This window comes from Megalobrama amblycephala, linkage group LG1 (assembly GCF_018812025.1).
Source record: "Megalobrama amblycephala isolate DHTTF-2021 linkage group LG1, ASM1881202v1, whole genome shotgun sequence".
NCBI classification, from domain to species: domain Eukaryota; kingdom Metazoa; phylum Chordata; class Actinopteri; order Cypriniformes; family Xenocyprididae; genus Megalobrama; species Megalobrama amblycephala.
Window position 1 is genome coordinate 4,688,780 of NC_063044.1, and position 26,919 is coordinate 4,715,698.

General features: G+C 37.1%; 2 protein-coding genes across 6 annotated transcripts; both read left to right on the top strand.

The window, feature by feature from the left end:
- Positions 1-303: 303 nt before the first annotated feature.
- igl1v11 (immunoglobulin light 1 variable 11) lies at positions 304-25,428 on the top strand. Of its 5 annotated transcripts, none has more exons than XM_048175083.1 (4): positions 304-363; positions 22,598-22,920; positions 24,195-24,228; positions 24,964-25,428. In XM_048175083.1, exons 1-4 carry the CDS (start codon positions 324-326, stop codon positions 25,281-25,283), a joined length of 717 nt encoding a protein of 238 aa, XP_048031040.1. In that variant the 5' UTR covers positions 304-323; the 3' UTR covers positions 25,284-25,428. The 5 variants fall into 5 exon arrangements, 2 of the variants coding, with proteins under 2 accessions (XP_048031040.1, XP_048030970.1); XR_007182574.1 differs by having other exon boundaries at positions 339-363; positions 22,598-22,709; positions 24,154-24,228; XM_048175013.1 differs by lacking the exon at positions 304-363 and adding an exon at positions 22,323-22,494.
- On the top strand, positions 6,516-21,466 carry igl1c1 (immunoglobulin light 1 constant 1). Its single transcript, XM_048175362.1, has 4 exons — positions 6,516-6,626; positions 6,707-7,018; positions 20,323-20,364; positions 20,937-21,466. Exons 1-4 carry the CDS (start codon positions 6,587-6,589, stop codon positions 21,260-21,262), a joined length of 720 nt encoding a protein of 239 aa, XP_048031319.1. The 5' UTR covers positions 6,516-6,586; the 3' UTR covers positions 21,263-21,466.
- Positions 25,429-26,919: the final 1,491 nt, after the last annotated feature.

Here is a 26,919-nt window from a genome sequence, read left to right on the forward strand (position 1 = left end):
TGATTATTTCAGAACATCAGACGCTTATCAATCTTTTGTTTTTGTTACTTGAGTTATTTTAATGAAGAAGAAACTCTTTTTTAAACCAAACCTCTTACAGAAGAAAGATTCAATCCAGTATGTTTGAGACTTATAACTCAAAAACCATTGATAATAATGGAGTTTATGCAAATATGTTGATCTGTCAATCACTCAGTGATGTTTCTGATGATGTGTGTGATGATGAATGATGATGTCACTGAGGCTCCTCCCTCTTCAGTCTCTTATGGCTCGTCTCGGATCGCTCTGCTCTGTTCAGTCGGCTCACATCACACACTCACATCATGCTGTCAGTCTTCATCATCCTCTTCATCACTCTGTCATGTAAGATGTCACTAGACTGCAGTTAAAGATGCACTTCTGATATGATCATGAATATGTCATACGTGAGTATTGAGTCTCATTAATGGTTGTTTTTATTCTGCAGGTGTCAGTGGAGTGACTGTAGTGACTCAGAGTCCATTAATCACAGTCAATAAAGGACAAACGGCTACACTGGACTGTAATCTGGAGACAGTAACTGGTTCTGCTGCTAGATGGTACAAACAGACTCCAGGAGGAGTTCCTCAGTTTATGTTATATTTTCATCATAGCTTGAGCTCTCCAACATACGGATCTGGTTTCTCTGCTCCTAAATTCACATCAACACATTCATCTCAATCAGATTATAGTCTGATCATCAATAATGTGGATGTTGGTGATTCTGCAGTGTATTACTGTAACACATGGGACAACACTGCTAAAGAATACGTATCACAGTGATTCACAGCATGACAAAAACCTCCTCACTGCTCACATTCACTTCTGCTTCTAGACAACAGATGATAAGAGCACTACTTCACTTCTCAGATTCATGATGAAATACAAACTAATGTTGAGAATATTCTTTACTATTCTGTCCTGTAATTTAACTCTTGTGGATCTTTTCTGATGTTTTTGTCCTGTTTGGAGCTGGATCTCATCTGAATATGGATCTGGATTCTCCTCTCCTAAATTTACAGTATCTTATTCAACCAAGTCTGATTGTCATCTGTCAATCAATAATGAGGATGTGGGTGATTCTGTTGTGTATTATTCTGAAGCACATTATCATTTATGCATCAATTATGTATTATTGTAGCACATGGCATGTCTCTGCTAAAGAGCATGTATCACAGTGATTCACACCAGAACAAAAACTATGTAAATTCCTCTAATAATAATTTACAGTTTATAGTTAAAATGTTATACAGTCAGCAAACTGAAACACAGATTTGCTAAATGACAAACCAACACTTTAACCAACACTGTTTTATTAAAGTGTTTCTTGACATTAGGCCAATTAAAGGTTTAGTTCACCCCAAAATGAAAATGTTGTCATTAATTACTCACCCTCATGTCTTTAACCCGTCCATCTTCAGAACACAAATTACAGTTTTTCTCGATTGCTAACACACTATAACTGATTCATTTGACACAATTTCCCAAACCATTCAATTCTCAAAACAAAGACACATTTCTCAAAACTATAAACACGTCTGACTTGTTTTCACACACATTATGATTTTCTTAATGATTTCTGCAAAACTCTAGACAAAAATGCCCTTATTTTATAGGGACAATTCACCCCACAATGAGCCTAAATTCAGTCTGTTCATCATAAGAAGTGATTGTGTTTCTTCAGAAGACTTGGATTAAACTGCTTTAAAATCTCTGAACATCTTGAAGCATCACAGTTTTGAGTGAACAGACTTTCAATGGATGGACAGAAAGCTCTCAGAGAAAACACTGTTACAAAAACCTCCTTTCAGGAGGTTCATCAGGTATCGTTTTTCAGATCTATCACAGTTATATAACATAAATAGAGCACATTCAATGATAGTTTATTTTCATTATAGCCTACACTACTGTATAGAGATCTTTCAGTAGATGAAAAGCACTAGAAAAACAATTGAAATACTAAAGAACATGAACATGAACTTGGAATTGCAATACAATACAGTATACTGTCAATCACAGTACAGTAAAAAAAAAAAAAATTCAGCATCCTCGGCCAAATTGCATTACAATACTGGTAATATTTGCCATACTGGTTTCTTAGTCTTCAGACAAAAGATTTTCTCTCCCTCCCCTCAGTTCGGCAAAAATATCAAACATAAGAAGTACTTATGGCTACAAATCAATTTGACAATTATGAGTTTGAGTGCGAACAACATGTGCTCCAGTATTTACTGTAGAGAGAATAGTGAAATTTCTCTAATCTAAACTGCTGCTGCTGTTTACTGTAATTATACTGTGTGTGTAAGGAGTATAAAACCCTGTAGACGAGCCTGTAGACCCACTGCCCTCATGGTCAATCCTACACAAGAACACTGTCAACTATAATGATTTGTTTTTCATCAGGAACAAAATGTCTTTGACTCCGTCCCCTTCATTTCTCTTCCTCTTCCTCTTTGTCTCCCACCACTCGGATTCATTTTCCGAAGCACATAATCACCTATTTATATTATCTTGAGATTCTGATTTGTGTGTCGTCAGTTTTGCTACTCAGTGTTTACACACAGATAAATATGTGTTATTTGAGTTCACAGTGTGACACTTGAGTTACAGTTTTTTACAATTGCTTACACACTAAAATTAAAAATAACACACAGTTAGTGAAACTCTACACTCAAGGAGCAAAACCTTAGCCTAGAACTGCACAACTATAAAGCACATTCTCAGCCTCACACTTTTTGCACAACACTACACACACTTCTCTACATTAGACACAGAAATCTAACATAATGTCACTTCTTTGCCATTTCAAGACACTGCTGTCCAAAATACCACCCCTATAAACCAATTGATCAAACACAGCCGTCAGGTGTGAAGACACTTGGGTGCTTAACAGTAAACTGGTGCAAGTACTATAAAAAGGCAAAAGGTGAGTTTAAGTGTCTTCAACAAAATGAAAGGCAATGTTGCGGTAAAAGGGAGAGGGAGAAACATTTTGAATGTCCCAGGCCAACGTGGTGTTACAGTTTTTCTCAATTACTAAAACACTATAACCAGGCTTTTTAACTAAAATTTCAAAACCCTAACACCATCTATCAAAAAGCACACCCAATTCCCTAAACTAAACACTACTCCCCTGTTCTAACACAAGTCAGATTTGTTGAGCTGTCACTGCAGAACTCTACACAAAATTCCCTTAATATCTTATTGCGTACACCATGTGGTCATTTTGAAAGCACTCGCATTCAATACTGTTCATTGAAGTCAGCACAGCTTGAGCTCAGTTAGCACACAATTCCCCAGATGAAAACACCAAGAGTCAAAATTGAACACACACCAATCAGATCCTTCAGTAGATAGATACAAGCGCCCTAATCAGTTCATTGAGTTTTGGAACAATGGATCCACAGAGAAATGAAGGAATACGTCGAGGAGGAGGAGGAAGAGGAGAAAATGGAGGAGGTGGAGAAGGAGGACGAGAACAAGGAAGGGGAAGGGCAAGGAGACAAGCAGTCTCGGATGAAATTCGAGCCACTCTAGTTGACCTTGTCCATGGTATGACTATGAGGGAGGCTGGGCAACGAGTACAGCCAAATTTGAGTCGTTTCATCATCGCCTCCATCATCAGAACCTTCAGGGAGGAAAACAGGTAGGTGTACTTACAGTAAGACTGCTCTGTACAGTAACCTTTGAGTGCTGTACTCTGTGCTGTGGCAACACATACAGTACACTGCTGCACTATGCTACTGTACAAGAAATGCATCAAATTGCCTCGCATACAGATAGAGTTTCAGTTCTACACCCAATAGAGGAGTGTTTTTCTGCATGCCGGTGGAAAGTGTATGACCGAGAACCTTCCATATCCGTGTTCACCTCCTCCAGGCTATCGAAGAAGCCTGCCTAGACATATGCGTGCCAGGGGTGGATCACGCAGTCATGTAGAGGATTTTACCTCCGCTGCCTGACTAGGGCCAATTGTGATGTGGATGAGATTCTCTGGCTTGACCCAGACCAAAGAGCTGCTGAGGTGGAATCATTTTTATTATTTTACAGTTTTTCTCAATTGCTTAAACACATTTCTTGAAACTATGCCTCGTATTCTCAAAACAGTAAACACAAATCCATAACGTCTCACCCAATTCCCCAAACATCCTATTTTCAGGTCAAAATGAAGCTCTACACTCAAAACCATTCACTCTTGCTGAAAAACCAAACTTTGCCCTCAGACATCACACACAAGCCCTCAAAAACACACACACTACAACATAGTCTTACACACTGGTGCAATAAATTCAAAACAACATTTCCAAAACTGGTAAGTTATGTTGCTTGTGCTTCACCCCCTCATAAACCTTTTCACATAATGAACACAAAAGACAACCAATGTATACATTGCACATTTTTATTCATTCATAACACAGTACAAAAATTATAATACAGTATTTCACAATTGCTAAAACACTAAACCCCATTCTCTGAACCCAGTGCTCAGTGGCCTAAACCCTTTTGTCGAATCAGTCACTTTGTAGGCAAAACCTTAAACAAGTTCAGGTAGTTAAGACACTGTTTGCAAATCTCATCCACTCTTTTTGCAAAACTCTAAACACATTCTTACTCACTAAAACACATTGTGCACTGTGTTGCAAAATGGTAAATACATGTGGCAAAAGTTAAACACAACTACAGCACAGTTGTCATCCTTTAAACACAATGACTCCAAATTATTCACACTTATTTCTAATGATGTGATCAAATCAACTGTATAAAATATAGGTCAGTTCAGAGTGCACAGGTGACACAGGTGCTGAATGATGATACCAACAATAGATGGAAACAATCTGAAAAGTAGAGGAGGAAGAGGATGATGAGGAGAAAGAGCAAGGGGTGTGGAGACAAGGCTGTCAAGGCTGGATCCGGCACAGGTTTTTCCCTTTGCCTGGCAAGAGACGACATTGCCTGTGATGTGGAAAATGTCCTCAACAATATTCAATAATATTTAACAATATTATTGATCTGACAGTACTGACATTATAGGATGAGAACTAGCCTAGATGATGACATCATTGTTTTCTGCAGAACTACTTTATAGAGGAAAATAATTACAGTCATTTACATAATAATTGATGATCTTTACAATGTAAGTGAATCAACACTGAACTGACTTCAGCTGAACAATGACACTATTTTCTTTTAGAGCTGTACAGCCAAAATGAGCCCTCTTTGCATTACTGATCATCATGTACCTGTTATCACTGTAAAGCTGCTTTGACTAAACTATACTATACTATACTAGACTAGACTAGACTAGACTCGTATCTGTGTAGTATAAATTGCAATTGAAATAAAGGTGACTTGACTTGATTTAGGCCGGAGCCAACATGAAGACGTGATGCTGAAGCAGAATGAATCTGTGTGTGTGTGTGTGTGTGCTGTATCATGCTTTTCATTTAGAGTTTTCTTTGACCTTTTAGTCATTTGCATTTAGACTGCTGTATGTTTGCAGTATGTAAGTACTGTATATACAGACATTCAATACCATATAAAATTGAATATAATACTGTATTTGCAGTACATACAGTATACTTTAAATTCACATTACTTGTGATTTCTATACATTTTATGTAATGGCAAAATGTGTTTATGGTGTTACAATATACTTTTTTTTCCTGTAACCTCGTGTTCTGGATGTTGTGTTTTCCATTTTTTAATGTAGTGTCTAATGAATGATCTGTATGTGTTTATATTTTGCTTAATGTGTGTATGATCTGAAAGCTTTGTTTGATTTTGCCATAAGAGTCAGTTTTGTGAAATAAGTTTGAAGATTGGATTTGTGTTTAATGTTTTGAGAAAATGAGTGATGGTTTCAAGAAATGTGTTTTAGCAATTGTGAAATACTGTAATGTGTGGTTTTGCAGATTTGGTCTGTATTTCTGCTGTTTGAGTGTCAGGTTTCAAAAATCGTGTGACATGAAAAGATTTTGTGTGTAAGCAGTTGAAAAAAACTGTAATTGACTGCATTTTGTGTGAAAATGACATGAACTGTGTTATTGGTATGGTCACAACAGACAGATGTTCTGCTAAATGTGTTTAGAGTTTTGAAAAAGTGAATAAAGATTGGATAAAAGTATGTTAGCAACTGAAAAAGAAAAACTGTATTCCTGAGCTATGCTCTTCATTGGATTTAACTCTATAATGTACACCTGCAACACTCACACACACTTTCGTATATATTATAGCTTTATATTCTAGGCATTTTGGGTGTACTGTGCAGCAAGGTTTTTTTTTTTTTTAGCTAGATATAAAATGGTATTTACACCACTAATTATCACAATATATTCCTTAGAAAAAAATGAATTCGTTTAAATATGATCGTATTAACACATTTGATGAAGTGAGAAGCACACGTGTGGTTTGTCAGATGTGGGCGGGTCTATTGCAGGAGGTGGGCGGGTCTATCAGTGGCTCCTCCCTCTCAGAGCTCTTGACTGTCTTAAAGTTTCTCTCTCTGATCATCTCAGCATTATTCTTCAGCACTGCTCATCTTTACACGTCACACGGACCAAATCACAAGATGATCACAATATCCTGTGCTTTCTTTACTCTTCTGACCTGTAAGTTTTCATCAGATCTGATGTCAGATTTCAAGTGTTTTGACACACAATCTCATATAAAGGTTGTTTTTATTCTGCAGGTGTCAGTGGAGTGACTGTAGTGACTCAGAGTCCATTAATCACAGTCAATAAAGGACAAACGGCTACACTGGACTGTAATCTGGGGACAGTAACTAATGCTCAGGCTAGATGGTACAAACAGACTCCAGGAGGAGTTCCTCAGCATGTGTTAAGATTTTATCATGGCTGGAGCTCAGTTAAATATGGATCTGGTTTCTCTGCTCCTAAATTCACATCAACACATTCATCTAAATCAGATTATAGTTTGATCATCAATAATGTGGATGTTGGTGATTCTGCAGTGTATTACTGTCAAACATATGACAGCTCTGTTACTGAGTACGTATCACAGTGATTCACAGCATGACAAAAACCTCCTCACTGCTCACATTCACTTCTGCTTCTAGACAACAGATGATAAGAGCACTACTTCACTTCTCACATTCATGATGAAAAACTGATCACAGATGCTGAGAATATTTTCCAGTTTCTTTACTGTCCTGTAATTTACAGTTTTTTCAATAGCTAACAAGTGTTTAGCAATACTTAAAATACTTTTTCTAAACTCTTAACACAGCAACACACCTTCATCACACAATTAACCAAATAGTTAATTTTATGCCCAAAACCATATTTTGTTAAATAAACACAAACTCTACATTTCAAAATGCTAAAAACCTTTTTCAACACATACTAACTCTATCAAAATACAGCAAACCTGATTCAAAATCAAGTCGTTCTCTCAAAACATAGCACTAGTTTTCTGTGCAATATGAACAAATAGTCAATCATAGTGCAATGACTGTCAAAATACTAACAGTTGATGGCATTATGAAAACTGAATTACTTGTCATATTGCAGTTCTACCTGCAGAAAATATGAAATCCATTGTTTTTAAAATTCAGTTTCCTTTTACTACAGTAATAGTATAATGCATGTAAGCCATTCTACATTTTTGGTTGAGTGTTGAATGTGTTCATTCTTGGCAACAGAAGTGAGTCATTATTTTATAGAATGTGCAGTAGAAAAAAGAAGAAGAAAGTAACAGAATTGCTCAGGGCAGCTACTGGTCAAATGAGTCCCCTATGCAGGACTTCAGTGTCCCCTTTGGTTGAAATCTCTTTCTGGGGTTGGGTGTGTGGTGTTGCCCACAGAGGGCGGGATGGTGTCCCCTTGGTATAGTGCCCAATGCAGACCACATATTTTGTAAATATGGAACAGTGGTAGTGGAATCGTTGCAGTAAAATTGTTGTAGTATAAAGCTTTTACTGAAATGAAAACAAGAAATTGCTGCCATTGATCAACAAATCCAACATTCATGATCTTTGGTTATTATGGAAGCTGTTTTTCCTCCATGCACAGAATAAAAAAAAGCATAGAAGGTTATTGGGTAACACTTTACAATAACAGTACATGAATAACCATGAACTAATACCTAAATTAATAGTTACTTCCACATGAACTCGTGATTAGTTAAGATATGAACTAATCATGAACTAATGAAGAGTGATCCTTAACTACGACAGGAGTCATAAGGATTCATGCATGAAAAGAGCAGCCTTAACTACGCGTTAATACATGTTTGATAATTAATGCATTAATTAACATTTAGGGGTAAACTAAATAAATCAGCCTCCATAAGAGTAAACAAGAAGTACTCTGAATTTGAATTAAACATGATTTAATACTGTCATAATTTACACTGTAATATCATAATCTGCCATCTGCAGCTTTGTGACAACTAATTGCAATGGCACATGATTATTTAGCCATTAATTACATAGATCTGTCTAATCAAATGTGGAAAATAGACTAACTACCACTAATAAATTTAATTTGATCTAAACCGTTTTCTGATTTTTGTAGTTCATTTATATTTAGTCATAGCTAAATAGTCATAGTTTATTCCAGGAACTAAAGTATGTAGGGTTTGTTTCTGGTGGGACACTCATTAGTGGCGCACGCTAGGTGCTCTCTTGGTGCGTTTGTTCTGTTGCTGGCATTTTAAACTAATAAATGTTGACTGCTTTGGTAAGCCGAATTAATAATTAAAGACATATTTACATGTATGTTTTATTGGGATTTTCAGGAGGTTATGTGCAGTTATTAACTGTATTTGTATTTTTGTCATTTAAATGTATATGCTTTGATTAGCATTAGCTTGTGGACGCGCGCTATTTTACATGTAAATGTGTCTTATGTGTGTCTTTACAGGTATGTTTATGGCTTGCTTTCAAGTCCATATATGTTTAATTATATAAATAAAAATAAAATACAAATACTTTTTATTTAAGTTTTTTTTGTACCGGGGTGTAAAGGAATAAGGATGGCACTCTATAGTATTTATTCATATATTAGTTAATGATGTGTGATATGTGCATCATGTCATGACTTTACTTGAGGGGGCACAATCATAATTAACTCATTATTAACTAAGCATATACTAACATCAACTAATGGTTTGTTAATGTATACTTATGTCATGACTTTACTTGAGGGGGCACAATCATAATTAATTCACTGTTAACTACTTACCAAATTCAGCTCATGATTATCATTAACTTACTATCAAATACACATGTACTAACACAACTATATAAGTATTCAGCCCAATTAAGTGATGTTGTGTGACTTCAAAAAGTCAGAGAATGGAGGTACAGTATGATCACGGCCTGCGTCTGGATGGAGACTGAACTTATGAATCTGATCCCAGCAAACTCCCTGACCTTAGTTCATGTTTCCTGTTTGGTTATTTTTTTGGGAACCTATTCCTCAGGAACTGATGTAAGTCACAGTAGTTTAGTTTGATAGGAAAGAATATCATAAAACAGATTAAGACCTTTTAAGATAAATAGTGTATTTAGTATTTTATATGTTTGATAAGGACGATAAGTGAAAATAATGGCAAACTAATCATGTGCCTTTCAGTAATGTTTATAATGAAGCTGCTGATGTCAGTAGTTTAAATTCTGACAATAATAAATTGTTTAAATTTATTTCAAAGTCCAAATATGTATTATTCCTTCTTATAGAGACTGTTTGATTTAGTTTACCCTAAATGTTAATTAATGCATTAATTATCAAACATGTATTAACGCGTAGTTAAGGCTGCTGTTTTCATACATGAATCCTTATGACTCCTGTCGTAGTTAAGGATCACTCTTCATTAGTTCATATCTTAACTAATCTTGAGTTCATGTTGAAGTAACTATTAACTCAGGTATTAGTTCATGGTTATTCATGTACTGTTATTGTAAAGTGTTACCGGTTATTGTGACTTTTTATCAAAAATATTTTTTATTTTGCAATTGTGAGTCTACATCTCACAATTTTGACTTTTTTTTCCCCTCAGAATTGTGAGATATGAATTGAGAGAAAAAAAGTCAGAATTGTGAGATACAGTATTTCTGAAGTGCTAAAACACTTTGTTTTGAATGTTTCTCTCGCTTTCTCAAAACCTTAAACACAAATCACCAAACTTAAGCTACACTGTCAAAATCTTTGACTTGTCTTACTATATCAAACAATTGCTTCAGAACTATGTTATCTTTACCCAAAACCAAACACTGTTTTCAAATAACACACACATCCGGCTAATGCATAAACACTACACAGCAGTCATTACACACTACAGAGATATAATGCAAAACACTGCACTCAGGGCAGAGCAGGGAAAAATTATTTTTATCATCAAGTACTTGCACACATAAAATGTAGTCACAAACTAAATATGTAACAGATCGATAGTAAGCAATGTCTTGAAATCATTCTGCCTCAGCATCATGCCTCTGGGCATGGTCAGGCCACAGGACCTCATCAACGTCACAGGCAATCCTGTCCCTTGCTAAACAACGGGGAAAGAATCCTTTAGCATGCCGAACCCAACCTTGAATTGCTTCCACTCCAATGTTGTCACATGCTGCATCCATTGACTGAAGGAGATTTTCCTGTGCATAAGGATTTCTGTCATAGACCTTCCACCTCCATGCAGAAAAAAATTCTTCAATGGGATTAAGGAAGGGCGAGTATGGTGGGAGGCACACATTTATAAAACGTGGGTTATTTTCAAACCACTCATGAATTCTAGGACCACGGTGAAAGTTCACATTGTCCCAGATTACCACATACATGGGATGCTCTGCCTGCTCATCACCTCTCTGTTCACGTCTCAGTAGTGCTTCCTGTAGAGCATCCAGAAATGTTAGAAGATGGGCAGTGTTGTAAGGCCCTAAAGTCACATGGCGGTGAATAACCCCGTAGCTGCTGATGGCAGCACATATGGTCACGTTGCCACCACGCTGCCCTGGCAACTCTACAATGGCACGTTGACCAATAATGTTGCGGCCTCTCCTTCTCCTCTTGGTGAGATTGAAGCCAGCTTCATCCAAGAAGATGCACTCATGAGGCCTCTCCATGGAATCCAGTTGAAACATTCTCTATAGAAATTAACGAAAATTAACTTTTGAAGTAACGTAAATGACATAGCATTCCAGGCTTCATGCCTCTGTATACATGTGCTACATTACATTCAACACAGTAAAGATGTACAGTAACTCAATAGTGCTGTATAATCGCTGGACATGATTACTTACTTGTACATATTGATATCGTAGCTCTTTTACCCTTTCAGAATTTCTCTCAAATGGTACTCTGTAGGCCAGAGATGGGCATAAATACATGGAAATGTATTTAAAATACAAATACAAAATACTGTGTGGAAAAATGTATTTAAATACAAATACAAAATACTGTGTGGGAAAATGTATTTAAATACAAATACAGTATTTTGTATTTTGAAAATACACAAAATACATGTGAAATTGAAGATTCAGTGCAGGTATCCCTATTAGGCTGAAATCTGTCTGGGCCTATTCTGAATGCCAAAAAGCATTTAGATGTGTGCAACTACTTAGAAACTTCCGTTTTAATTCTATATACCTCTTCCCTTCCCCTGCCCTGTAGGAAATAAAAAGGCCTACTGACTTTTAATTCCTTACTTCATTTCTGCACTCTCTGTCATTCTCTCTCTGTCATTCTCTCTCTGTCATTCTCTCTCTCTCTCTTTCTTAAGTGCTTGCTTCCTTGCTGGTAATTACAAATAAACTTATGTAGTGCAAAATAGCAGCCATTTATATACTTACTTCTGACAAGGTTACAATGTAGTCTATTACTTATGGTGAACACTATTAAAAAAAAAACTGTAAAACTGTGGGAACCTTTTCTGCTATATAGCAAAGAATAGGGATGGGTGATATGACCAAAATCTTAATTTTACTTCACAGTAACAATATATGGCATGGTTTCACAATTATCAATATCAGTTTTGATACCACAGCAAAAACTGAATTTCAAACTTTTTTGATGCTTTTTTTTTACGCAAGTAGTATAGTAACTTTTATATTTATTTAATGTAAAGTTTATTTGTTTCTATATACATAATTAGAAAATATAAAGTTTATCTAAACTAAATTTTTTTTTTATTAGAAATCATTTGGCACTTTTTTTGGTGAACAATAAAACTAAAAGTGTAGTGTATCTTTCATCATTGTCATCACAAATGCACACAATTACTACACTAAACTGATGGAGACAGACAATGATTAACCTAATTATTTCGTCTCTACATAAACAAACATTAAAGATGGGTAAACACAATCACAATTTGGAAATGTGTCCAGTTACATTTTCATAAAGCACCATGTTTGTAAAATTTAAAATGATTACATTTACAAAATGAGCCTGCATAGCAGAAATAATGAATAAAGTAATGGTCGGTGTTTAATACAATCGTTAATTGAAATAAAATAATTAATTAATTAAAAAACATATATAACACAGTATTGTTCAATTTAGTGTTATACATATGTTATCATATTAATATGTTTTGTTCTAATGTCTCAAGTCACAATTTCAAGTTTACTGGGTTTAACTTGATTATTTGGGTAGGGTTTAAGAAGTGTACTAAAAAACTTTTTCACATGTGTCGTCAAAATGACCTACAACCTAATCAGTTTACATGTGAAGAAATCCATTTATTCACAAACTTCTCACGAGACGGGTGTTTAACATAGTATAAAGCCGAGTTCAGACTGCACGATTTTAGCCCCGATTTTGGCTCGCCGACAGGTTTTGAGAAATCGCCGACAAATGCCCGAAATCACAGGCAAATCGGTGCTCGTTCACGCGAGTGACAATCACGCAGTGTGAATGAGCAAAGACGCGATCGCCGACGCCCGTGAGATATTTGACATGCTAAATATCTGGACCTGTCGGCGATTCAAAATCCTGCAGTGTGAAAAGTGTTCTGACTGGAAACTACATCGGCGATGACCGACAGCCAATGAGAGAGCAAGATACAGAGCAGCGGGGAGTTCGGGGAGGAGTTATAGACCACAACATCAGCAAGCATGGCTTTGTACACACAAACATTACAATTATATCAAACAGAACCAAAGCACAAACATTTGCTTGACCATCCAACAGCAGCACATTGAAAAGTTATTTATTTACCTCCAACACACAATCCACAGTCTCCTCAACCATTTCCTCCTCCATATTCTTTTCTTTTTCTTGTTTTCGCTGCAAATCAGCGCACAGGCAATTCGTATTGCAAGCTTCTTGCGGGCTACCGTTTTTAATAATAATAATAATAACAACAACTCCGGTCTTGCACGCGTGATATCGCGTTGTTTCCTTGTCACATCTCGCGTGTTTTTGGTTGTGAAACGTAGTTTGCGTGCCAGACAGTTGTCAGCGATTCTTCCTATTGTAAAGTCATGCAGTGTGAAACCTTCTGTCGCCGATCCATCGTGCAGTTTGAACACAGCAGTGACTGAATGCTGGCCAAGATAGTCATGCAGTGTGAAAAGAACAGTGACCCGACTACTTTGAAAATCGTGCAGTCTGAACTCGGCTTAAGAGGTGTTTGACAAATTATTCGGCAAACTACTTCCTCTCATCACTGCTTTTTGGTGGTTTGGAGAACAATTACTCAGAGCCGCCCTCTGTCGTTTTTCACAGAATTATACAACGGAGAGCACGTCAAGCATAAAAGCCTAATAGGTTTACTGAGGAGCGCGCGCAGTAAGCAGGTTCATGGCGTAGAGCCATGCGAATTGCGAAAGTATAAACAAGGCTTCAACTGCACAAAGCTAAAGAGAAAGCGGAAAGTCCTATCTAAACATTGTAATGTTTATGTGTACGAAGCCATGCTTGCTGATATTGTGGTCTATAACTCCTCCCCGAACTCACGTGAACGAGCAGCGATTTGTCTGTGATTTCGGGCATTTGTCGGCGATTTCTCAAAACCTGTCGGCGAGCCAAAATCGGGGCTAAAATCGTGCAGTCTGAACTTGGCTTAACATGCAGCAACGTTAATGCTTCAAACACATTTGACAAGCTACTTTAATCAACAAGTAGCACATCCTCACCTTATTCCAGAAAAGTTGCCGATCCAAGGCTGGGTTGTACAGCTGCGGCTAACGTGCATGAATGTTGGGATTGGGGGGGGGGGGGCGTGTCTGGTCTGAACTAGTTGATGCATGAAAACAACACCCTGATAAAGAGGTAGACTGTCTCAAAGTATTTTGAGTATTTTGAAAATACAAAAATACTCGTCTTAAATGTATTTAAATACAAATTACATTTGATTTTTTCCAAAGGCTTTAAAATACAAAATACAAAATAGTATTTTGTATTTCAAATACGTATTTTAAATACATGTATCTGAAATACTGCCTATCCCTGCTGTAGGCTTGTTTGAGACTTATCAGGTTGCGTTTCAGGACACGGTCAATTGTGGAGAGACTCTTTACATTGAAATTTACATTGTCTTCCTCAACTCGCTGTTGTATTTCACGCAGACGAATGAGATTATTTTGAAGGACCATATTGACAATAATGGTCTCCTGCTGTTGTGAGAACATACCTCTCCTTCCACCGGCATGTGGCAGTCTTTCAGTTCTATCAAATAAAACCTCTTGTTAGAATTGTACAGACAGGCCTAATGCATTGAAATGTCACCAAATATGTACAATACATAAAATACTATTATAAATACCTTTTCTTGCAGTGATATACTTAATATCACTGCAAGAAAAGGACCAGTTTTTAGAGATATGTTACAGTAATTTACTGAGACATTCCACAACTGTACATACTGTAATGTAAGTTTGAGGGACCACAAATGATAGTACACTTACCTGTTCTCTTCTCTGAATGTCCTGACAATGGAGGCCACAGAGAACCTGCTTATATTTGGTTGAACACGCAGTCCTGCTTCCCTCATACTCATTCCATGAACCAGAACATGGTGTATGATTGTTGCTCTTATTTCATTGGAAATGATGGCTCTTGTTCTTCCTCCTCCTCGGTCTCTTCCTCTTCCTCCTCCTCGGTCTCTTCCTCTTCCTCCTCCTCCTCCTCTTCCTCCGTCTCTCTTCCTCCGTCTCCTCCATCTCCATCTCCATCTCCGCCTCCTCCTCCTCCTCCTCCATCTCCTCCTCCTCCGTCTCTGTCTCTTCCTCCTCCTCCTCCTCCTCCGTCTCTTCCTCCTCCTCCACCTCCTCCGTCTCTTCCTCCTCCTCCATCTCCTCCTCCTCCTCCTCCTCCGTCTCTGTCTCTTCTTCCTCCTACTTCTCCATCTCCGTCTCTTCCTCCTCCTCCATCTCCGTCTCCTCCTCCTCCTCCTTTTCCATCTCCTCCTCCTCCTTCTCCGTCTCCTCCTCCATCTCCTCCTCCTCCTCCGTCTCTGTCTCTTCCTCCTCCGTCTCTTCCTCGTCCTCCTCCTCCTCCTCCTCCTCTTCTCCTCCTCCGTCTCTGTCTCTCCTCCTCCGTCTCTCCTCCTCCTCCTCCTCCTCCTCCTCTGTCTCTTCCTCCTCCTCCTCCTCCTCCTCTTCCTCCGTCTCTCTTCCTCCGTCTCCTCCATCTCCGCCTCCTCCTCCTCCTCCTCCATCTCCTCCTCCTCCGTCTCTGTCTCTTCCTCCTCCTCCTCCTCCTCCGTCTCTTCCTCCTCCTCCACCTCCTCCGTCTCTTCCTCCTCCTCCTCCTCCTCCATCTCCTCCTCCGTCTCTGTCTCTTCTTCCTCCTACTTCTCCATCTCCGTCTCTTCCTCCTCCTCCATCTCCATCTCAGTCTCTTCCTCCTCCTCCATCTCCGTCTCCTCCTCCTCCTCCTCCTCCTCCTTCTCCGTCTCCTCCTCCTCCTCCATCTCCTCCTCCTCCTCTGTCTCTGTCTCTTCCTCCTCCTCCTCTTCCTCCTCCTCCTCCTCTTCCTCCTCCTCCTCCTCCTCCGTCTCTGTCTCTTCCTCCTCCGTCTCTTCCTCTTCCTCCTCCTCCTCTGTCTCTTCCTCCTCCTCCTCCTCCTCCTCTTCCTCCTCCTCCTCTGTCTCTTCCACTTCCACTTCCACTTGCTCCTTCTCTCCTGCCCTCCATTGTGAAAATCACACATGCCATTTGGATTTGACATGGCTTTATATCCTGATTACTGATTAGGTGCAACACATTACTGATTTGAAACAGGTGTGTTCAATTTTGAGTGCTTGTGTTTTACCGATGACAACAGTGTGTTGGTCGCGTTTCACTTTTGGGGACTGTGTTGTGCCATTCTGAGTTAAGTGCACCACAATGCTACATGTGCTTTGTGAATGACAATGTGTTTACAGTTTTGCACAAAGAGTGATTCCGATTTGCTTGTTGTGTCTAACCACATGATAAGTGTTTAAAGTTCTGCAAACTGTGTGATTCAATCAATAAAGTGGTTTGTACACTTGCAACTTTGGTTTTGAAAATGGATTTTAGTGTTTTAGCAATTGTGAAATACTGTAAAAAGTCCTTGTAATGAAAATAAATTCAACACCTGACTATTCCTCCAACTGAGACTGGAATCTGCTATTTCTAAATATTTAAGTGATCTGCTAATTAAAAATGCTTATCAATTGTTTAAGTATTTGTTTTATATTTATTTTCCAGTACTGCTGTTGGCGGCGAGAGCGTCAAAGTGACGCTAGTCATTCATTTTCAATGAGAGCCGGCGGCGAGCTCCGGCGAGAGCGGTGCGGCGCGTCTTGGACGGTGAGAGCGTCGAGGAGAGTTGAAATCAGGTTAACTTTATGGTAATGAGCTATGACGCGGTTCGGCGGCAACCAATTGGAATGTAGAGGTCCTCGCTTAGGCTTCCGATTGGTTGATGCGACTTGTCATTTACTTTGACCCTCCCGTCGGCGGCGGTTTGAACGAACAGTACAGCGTTGTTGGCAGGGCGGCCAAGGCGACTGTTGACGCTCTCGCCGGTGTTACGAGATTTTCGGTTTCTGAGATTTTCGGTTTCAGAAGGCGGAGCATACATGAATATTAATGAGTTTCCCAGACATGCGCGATTGCACGTGCAACTGAGAATTTTAGTTCACGTTGCATCTCAAGACATTAGGGGATTATCCCATAAAGGTAACATTCTCAGCGTCGCGGCTACAGTTGTTTACTTCTAGGTAACTGTTTATAATGTTCTCATTGCACGATTTGTGCAGTCGTCTGTAATTGAATAACATATACTTCGTGTAACAGCAGAACACCTTCAGCTAACTTGGGTAAAGTTGGTTTTATATTCGCACATTCGGACATCCGTATTCAATGGCCTTGTTAATCACATTGGACATTCAGTGGACATTCACAAGTAAATATGCCATTAAAACAATACTTGCCTATTTTGATCGACTGTGAAAAATGTTGTAAGTTGACAATCGTTGGTTGTCAATATCATGTCGCTGCTTAAAATTCGCAAACATTAATTTATTGCACATTTATTGGAAAGTCTGAATTTATCAGAAGTCCGAATGTGCGAATATAAAACCATCTTTACCCAAGTCTTCAGCTATCGTCTATAAGTTCAGCTAGTTGTGCTCTTCCTTTGTTCCTTGCGATGTAACAGCTGATCCTATATAAATGTATCTGTGTGGACATAATATTTTTTGTAACCTACAGACTACTGGTGTGATTATACATGTGTTAGCAAAGCTTACATGTTCAGACTAACATTCTCTGGTTTTCCGGTTGGTGACAAATTCTGGAAATATTTCTGAAACTATATCTTTTCATGGTTTCCGTTTATATATATTAAAGAAAGATACACTGACACCACAGGTTCAATTTTTCAATTGCAAAATAAAACAAAGCACCCCAGAACACCTGAATGAGTTGAAGTAGATTATACTGATTTCATATAACAAATAAATGGGAAAATAAATAAATAACATATTGTTAAAAAAATATGCAGCTGCCATTTCAGTGATGTTGCTATGTTCTTCTGTTACCTCACCTTATGAAGATTTAAAACGGGGTCATCCCTCTGGAAATGAAAGAAATAATATCTAAAATCAGTGGCCTAATAAAGATTTTTGCAACCTTTTGTTATTCTCTGCCATGCGTTGTTTTGACCATGTGTGACTTGTGTACCTGGATATAAAATGATGATCAGTGATATAAATGGACAATTTATTTTGATACACAAACATTCATTATTTGGCATATGGTTGATCTGGAAACTTTTCCCCAGTCATGTCAATGGCAAAAAGTGTCCCAGTCAACCTGAATTCACTGGTCATTAATGTTCATAAACATGCATGTTCTTTATGGGGTTTTAATTAGGGGCACATTTGGCCTCATGAAATTTTGAAAGAAAAAATAAATAAACCATGTCAAAACATATATCACAAATCCTGGAATAAAGATGGGAATATGGCCTTGATTTGCCTTTGACTTAATAGATGCCTTGTATAATGTGTGATGGAGTGAACATATGCTATTATGTGACACATTTAATGACATTTTGTTTTTGTACAAAAAGATGGGCATGGACTTGCCAACAACAAACTTTAGCTACTGTAGCAGTCCCTTAATATATGGAAATATGACACATAAGAAAGCTATTCTCAGATCAAAAAATAAATACATTTTTAGTCAAAGATTGACATTTTTACCTCTCTTTGAATGACTTTTTTATTTAATTAAAACTAGTTTTATAACAACAAAATGTTTTCTTTTTACAAACTTGCTGTTCTGTGAATCAACAGGCACTGTATCATGGTTTCCTGTTTTCAGCACTGATAATAGTAGCTCAGAATGTTTCTTGAGCAGCAAAGCAGCATATTAGAATGATTTCTGAAGGATCATGTGACACTGAAGACTGGAGTAAAAGGAGTAAACAGCCATTTAAAATATATTAAAATAAAAAACAAATCACAATATTACTGCTTTGCCCATTTTTGATCAAATAAATGCAACCTTGGTGAGCTTAAACATAAATAATTGTGTTAATCCTTTTGAAGAGCAATATTACATCATATCAAAATGAACAAGAATTTAAGAACAATACCAGAATATAGCCTCAAAAACATTTATACAGGTTTATTTCAGTTGTTACAGGCAGTGATGTACTTAAGATCACTAATAAAACACCGAGTAATAAAAAACTCGAAGGAAGAGCACAACTAGCTGAACTCATTGTAGACGATAGCTGAAGGTTATTAGACGAAGTATCTGTCATTGTTACAGACGACTGCACAAATCGTGCATACTAATGAGAACATTATAAACTGTTACCTAGAAGTAAACAACTGTAGTTTATGTATGAGTCAGCCGCGACGCTGAGAATATAGCTACCTTTATGGGATAATCCACTAATGTGCTGAGATACAATGTGAACTAAAATTCTCAGTTGCACGTGCAATTGCGCATGTCTGCGAAACTCATTAATATTCATGTATGCTCCGCCTTCTGAAACCTAAAATCTCAGAAACCGAAAATCTCGTAACACCGGCGGCGGTGTGAACGCACGGTAAGTTTTATCCTATATTTAAAGATCGGAACATTAGGTCTTCATCTCTGACTTGTGTGTTTAAGCATTTGCAAATAAGATTAGAAAGATCCATGATTTTGGTATGAGGTAATCTTACATGAGAAGAAATGTAAGCATTTTAGAAACGTGTTAATTGACTACATTTTGTGCGAAACCGACATGAATTGTGTTAATGGTATGGCCACAACAGACGGATGTTCTGCTAAATGTGTTTAGAGTTATGAAAATGTGACTAGATTGGACAAAAGTATGTTAGCAATTGAAAAAAAAACTGTAACTCGTCTCTTATGGTGCTTTTGTGATATTTTTGTCCTGTTTGTAGTTGGACAGTCACTGTTCACTTTATGCTTTCATTATTTGTAAAAGAGCAGCTCACACATTCTTCTAAATTTCTGTTTTTGTGCTTCTCTGGAGACAGAAAGTCCCATTAGTTTGTAATGAATGTTTCTCCAGCGTCCGTCATCAGTAGATCTTCATGTGTTTCTGTTCAGAGTGACTTTATGTCCTTCATTGACTGAGACAACAGCAGGATTCACTGCAGTCACTGACACCTGCAGAATAACAACAGCCATAAATCACAGAAAGCACTTTAATACATAGCAGTCAAACACAACTAATATGAAGACTAAAACAGCAACATGAGTGTCTGTGTTTGAATCTGAAGCGTTTCTCCATGAATTAAATGTGTAAAGGACACAGTCAGATGAGGTTGAGTGAGTGTTTCACTTCTGTTTGTGTCTCTTCACAGACTGAGGAGGTTTTTGTACGGCTGAACATATGAAATGTTTCACTGTGGTATTCGGACAAGGAACAAAACTCATTGTGACGGGTAAGTCATCTTTACACTGTATTTTCAATGGTAAAATATTTTCACTGCATTACATATAATCTACACTTCATTATAGATTATATAACTCATTATATAACTCTTTATTTTTAGCTTACCTTGTAGTTAATTTACAGTTAAATGTGTGAATTCAGATAGTTTTATCAAGAACCTCAAGTAAACAGAAAATAAACTGAAAAGACTTTCACTACAAAGATGATTAAAAAAAAATTGTGTCAGCAGCTAAAATATACACTGTGCCATATATATTCATGTACATTTTAACATCAAATCTTGATGGTGATAACAAAAATCCAACAAACTACTCAAATACAGCACTTTTATGTTGCAAGTTATTTTTTGTCAAGGACATTCAGATGCACATATTAAACATGAATAATAATGTTACGTAATTCTTTATTAAATAATGCAAGAAAATATTCATTGTTGACATGGTGATGTGTGAAATTGTAGAAATGAAAGCTTTAAATGTAGTCGTAGTTCAGTATTTCAGAAGTGTGTCTGAGATGCAGATGTGTTTGTCCATCATGTTAATGGTGGTTGGTGTCGTGCAGATGCTGATGTTGCTCCTCCTGTGCTGAACATCCTCCGTCCATCCAGAGAAGAGCTGATCAGCTCCAGTAAAGTCACTCTGGTGTGTCTGATCGATCACATGTCTGCGGCTTTTGCTGATGTGCGCTGGCTTGTGAACGGGAACTCAGTCACTGAAGGCGTCTTCACCGGCTCTGCTGAACAGCAGCCTGATAAGAAGTTCAGGATGAGCAGTTATTTAACCATTGAGAGCTCAGAGTGGGACAAAGACAAAGATCTGACATGTGAAGCTTCTGTCGCCTCAAAAACCACCAGAACAAACATCAAGAAATCTGACTGCAGCGACTGAACTCAGACAATCTGATGTGTTGTTTGACTGATTATGATAGTGAGTAATAATATCTTCTGACGTAGTGTGATAGAAATCATGAATATAGAAACTATCAAAAATAGTTCAAGAATGGCTTTAACTGTGTCGCTTTCTGCATATTCTGGCTTTATTGCGAATGTAAGATGATTTACAACCTGTTTAATAAACTGCATGTTAAACAAACAGTTTTATTGTTGATTTCTTGTTTTCTTATTCATTACTAAGTCATTTTTCACTTCTACAAGCAATGAAAGACTGAACAATGAAAGTGTATCAAAGACTCAAATAAACCGTGTCTTCATTTTGAAAATATAAGAAACCTCTGCTGCCATCTTCAGTGGAAAGAGCAAATTAAACTAGTGTTACTGCTAGAGAAGATCATCTGTGAAGATCAGAGATGAATGTCTGAATATGGTTGAGAGATGAATTACACAGATGGAGACGATCACATGACTGATAATGAACTAGAGAGTTAGTGACAGATGCAGAAATGACTATTATTTGATACAGTAAAGTTACGATCTAAACTATAATGATCAAAATGCTCCTGATGTCCTGACATTCATGTGAATATGGTGTGAAGTTGATGCTGAAGTTTGTCTTCTGCAGACGCAGTGAGCTGTGGAGATTTTCTTCAGGACAGGAAGTTCAGTCGTGACACACAGGAAACACCTGCTGTTATAATCAGCTCCATGCAAATGATCAGTTTCTCTGTCTCTTTTCATCTGTTCATCCAACCAGACAAGAGCGTTAACAACAAATGATCTTCATCTGTACATGAACAATAATAAAAGAGCAATAAAATGAATGAAAAACACTGGCAAAGTGACACTCATCTATGACGGGTTTTGATTATTTCAGAACATCAGACGCTTATCAATCTTTTGTTTATGTTACTTGAGTTATTTTAATGAATAAGAAACTCTTTTTTAAACCAAACCTCTTACAGAAGAAGATTCAATCCAGTATGTTTGAGACTTATAACTCAAAAACCACTGATAATAATGGAGTTTATGCAAATATGTTGATCTGTCAATCACTCAGTGATGTTTCTGATGATGTGTGTGATGATGAATGATGATGTCACTGAGGCTCCTCCCTCTTCAGTCTCTTATGGCTCGTCTCGGATCGCTCTGCTCTGTTCAGTCGGCTCACATCACACACTCACATCATGCTGTCAGTCTTCATCATCCTCTTCATCACTCTGCCATGTAAGACGTCACTAGACTGCAGTTAAAGATGCACTTCTGATACGATCATGAATATGTCATACGTGAGTATTGAGTCTCATTAATGGTTGTTTTTATTCTGCAGGTGTCAGTGGAGTGATTGTAGTGACTCAGAGTCCATTAATCACAGTCAATAAAGGACAAACGGCTACAATGGACTGTAATCTGGAGACAGTAACTAATGATGCTGCTAGATGGTACAAACAGACTCCAGGAGGAGTTCCTCAGTTTATGTTAATATTTCGTCATAGCTGGAGCTCAGTTAAATACGGATCTGGTTTCTCTGCTCCTAAATTCACATCAACACATTCATCTCAATCAGATTATAGTCTGATCATCAATAATGTGGATGTTGGTGATTCTGCAGTGTATTACTGTAACACATGGGACAACACTGCTAAAGAATACGTATCACAGTGATTCACAGCATGACAAAAACCTCCTCACTGCTCACATTCACTTCTGCTTCTAGACAACAGATGATAAGAGCAATACTTCACCTCTCAGATTCATGATGAACTACAGTATAAACTGAGAATATTCTCTCTTTACTATTCTGTCCTGTAATTTAACTCTTGTGGATCTTTTATGATGTTTTTTCATCCTGTTTGGAGCTGGAGCTCATCTGAATATTGATCTGGATTCTCCTCTCCCAAATTTACAGTTTCTTATTCAACCAAGTCTGATTGTCATCTGTCAATCAATAATGAGGATGTGGGTGATTCTGTTGTGTATTATTCTGAAGCACATTATCATTTATGCATCAATTATGTATTATTGTAGCACATGGCATGTCTCTGCTAAAGAGCATGTGTCACAGTGATTCACACCAGAACAAAAACTATGTAAATTCCTCTGTAACACTTTATTTTAGGGTCTTTTAACTAGTTGCTTATTAGCATGCATATTACTGGAATATTGGCTATTTATTAGTAATTATAAAGCACATATTAATGCCTTATTTTGCATAAACATATGCTACATTCTTAATCCTTCCCAACAACTAAACTTAACAACTACCTTAGTAAATATTAATTACCAGTAAATTAGGAGTTCATTGAGGGAAAAGTCATAGTTAATAAGTTCATATGTGTTCCCTATACTAAAATGTTACCGATTCCTCTAATAGTTTACAGTTTATAGTTAAAATGTTATACAGTCAGCAAACTGAAACACAGATTTGATAAATGACAAACCGACACTTTATCTTGTTTTCAATCTAGGAATCCAGGTTTTATTGAGGTGTCACTTGACATTACGCCATTTAAAATATTAGCTCACACCAAAATGAAAAATCTGTCATTAATTACTCACCCTCATGTCTTTCCAAACCTGTAGGACCTTCGTTTATCTTCAGAACACAAATTAAGATCTTTTTAATGAAATCTGAGAGCTTTCTGTCCATCCATTGAAAGTCTGTTCACTCAAAACTGTGATGCTTCAAGATGTTCAGAGATTTTAAAGCAGTTTAATCCAAGTCTTCTGAAGAAACACAATCACTTCATATGATGAACAGACTGAATTTAGACTCGTTTTGGGGTGAACTGTCCCTATAATCACTGAAAGAGGTTTAATGAAGAGAGCTGTGTGTTATAATCTGTGCTGGAGTGAATGTTTCAGTTCTGTGTCTCTGAAACTCAGGAGGTTTTTGTACGAGTGAAGATGTGACATGAATCACAGTGGTATTCGGCCAAGGAACAAAACTGAATGTGATCGGTGAGTAAACTTTACTCTTTCAATACTGCTCAGTACTGTTCACTCACATTTGTTTTAAATAAACATCAAATTATAAGATTAAAAATAAATTTGAAATATATAAATTTACTTAAAAAAAAAAGTTTGTTCTTGTGACCAGTTGTGTAAGCTGCTTAGACTAGTCCTACAAGTCAGTCATCTATTTTCTTCTTCTTCTTTATGTCAGTTTTATTGGTCTGATTTGAATGGTAAAAGTTACACTGATCAGCCCCAATTAATTGCTGGTCAGACTATTAGTAGTTCTTAAGACACAGTCATAACTTAAGCAGCTACGTTCACACAACTGGCCTTTTATTTCCTGTTTAAATAAATAATATTTGATTATTTCATAATTCTCCATATACCTGTAATGATTTTTAAAATCTTAACTTAAGTTGATGAGTTAATCATCCTAAAATATGTGTTTATAAGGTTATAAGACCTTTACAGCTTGAGTTCAGATTTTAAAAATCATTACAAATATGTGGGGAATTATGAAACACCCACAAGGAGCAACATATTTATTCAACATAATGTTCTGTTTCCATTCATTCATTCCCTGACTGACTATCTTGTAAACTGACATCTTGTTATTTCTATGTATATCTTTTAACTGACGGATTTATGCAAGTTTATATTATATTATATTATATTATATTATATTATATTATATTATATTATATTATATTATATTATATTTCTGCCTGTCTCCTCCAGACTTTCCTCTGGCTCCTCCTGTTGTGACACTCTTGTCTCCGTCCACTGAGGCTCTGAAGGAGAGTAAAGCTACACTTGTGTGTCTGGCTGAGGATATTTCTGTATCTCTGGTTCATGTCAGCTGGACAGTCGATGGACGCTCTGTTACAGATGGAGTTTGGAGCAGTACTACTGAGAAACAACAAGACAAAACCTTCAGAATGAGCAGCTATCTGACCATCGACTCCTCTGACTGGATCAATAATGTGGATTTCTCATGTCAAGTGTCCGTGGGTTCAAAATTCACTAAGAAAAGTATCTCAAATTCACAGTGTTACTGAAACATTGTCTGAATGAAAATAGCAGATGTTTTTTTTGCTTTATTTCTTCTCATATCATCTGAATTGTGTGATATCTGACAGTTAATATGACTATATACTTTACTCTTTGGTTTTAATTCTGCAATTAAAAATCTTTGGCACTGCATTTGTTTGCATTTTCTTTCACAGACACGCATGACTCTCTTTTAGGATACACCTGCACAATGTGCCTCATAATTTTAGCTTTATGTAAATCATGATGTTCCTCTGAACTCTTTCAGAACTGAAACATACAAACTTCATCTGTTAAGAAGTCACCAGCTGCACAGATCACAGAGAAATATGTTTCATACACACAAAACCACAACGTATGTATACTATCAAAAATATCTTTATGTAAATAACAATCAGATCACCAAATCATGAAGCATAGACTTTAAGTTGTGGGAATGTTTATAGTAAGATAACTATTGTTATTTGATTTTTCAGTAGGCTATAGCATGTTAGTTAAGGATCATTTAAGGGCTGCACGTTGTGACAGGCTTATTTATGGAGAACAGACGTGGACATGTCGTTTAGTTTATAAGTGGCCTAATGAATTAAATTAGGCTACTATGAAAATTATTGCTGCCAACGGCCTATATTATTGTTTAATAATAAATATGATTTGTTTTTGGATCACTAGATTCATTATAATCTTTATTCAGTGTGTTGTCAAAAATGGTCAACATAGCTAAATGTTGACGTGTTGCAGTAATGAGAAAATGCTATGAGGGTTAGTTGATGACAGAGTTTTTCACATTTTTAAACATTTTTATGTTAATTAACCATTTAATAAACAGCGCTTTATCAACATGCATCACATATAAAATTCAACCCCTTTCCGTGCCACCAAAGGCAGAAAAACTAATCCAGAAACCCACGCTTACATCCATAAGAGACTGAGGGATTTCACTCATCCTACAACAAGAGCATCTACAAGATAGGTTGGCATTGACACAAGTCTGTAATAAATGTGGCACTGGAGCATGTTTTACTAAAGGAGTCTTATTTCTGCCAGAGGCACTGAAATGTTGGTCCAGAAGATGGCGTCCTTATACCTCACTGTGGTTTGTATGAGAATTCATATGAGAAATAATAACATTTCAAATGAATACATATGCATAACGTTTTAAAAAATATATAACAGCAAACAATGTGCAGCATAACAGTCTTGGTTAGAGAACAAGTCTCATGATAGCACGTGACAAGCTCTCAGTCACAGAAAATATTTTTTTGCTTTGTTCCTCAATAGTGTTGGAGTTACTCCATTTGAACTAACCTTGATTGAAAACCATACTACATAAAAAAGTTTCTGTTTAAATATATATATATATATATATATATATATATATATAGCCTCACTTTAAAAGCTTCACACTAATATACACTATATAAATAAAAGTATCGGGACACACATCTTAAGTATTGAATTCAGGTGTTTCAATCAGACGCAGGTGTGTAAAATCAAGAACCTAGCCATTAGTATTCCCAGACAGCAACATAGGCTGCGTTCCACTCCAGTTTTAGACACGCACTCGCGAACTTCCCTACACACTTCCCCTCGGGGAATCCCTGCCGCCATTATGAAGTGCGTTCCACTTCGTGAAGTGGACGA

Coding starts and splice junctions, on each gene's coding strand:
- igl1c1 (XM_048175362.1), top strand. CDS start 6,587: ATGATCACAATATCCTGTGCTTTCTTTACTCTTCTGACCT. Junction 6,627..6,706: donor TTTCTTTACTCTTCTGACCT/GTAAGTTTTCAT, acceptor TTTATTCTGCAG/GTGTCAGTGGAGTGACTGTA. Junction 20,365..20,936: donor AACAAAACTCATTGTGACGG/GTAAGTCATCTT, acceptor GGTGTCGTGCAG/ATGCTGATGTTGCTCCTCCT.
- igl1v11 (XM_048175083.1), top strand. CDS start 324: ATGCTGTCAGTCTTCATCATCCTCTTCATCACTCTGTCAT. Junction 364..22,597: donor CCTCTTCATCACTCTGTCAT/GTAAGATGTCAC, acceptor TTTATTCTGCAG/GTGTCAGTGGAGTGATTGTA. Junction 22,921..24,194: donor ACAACACTGCTAAAGAATAC/GTATCACAGTGA, acceptor TGAATCACAGTG/GTATTCGGCCAAGGAACAAA.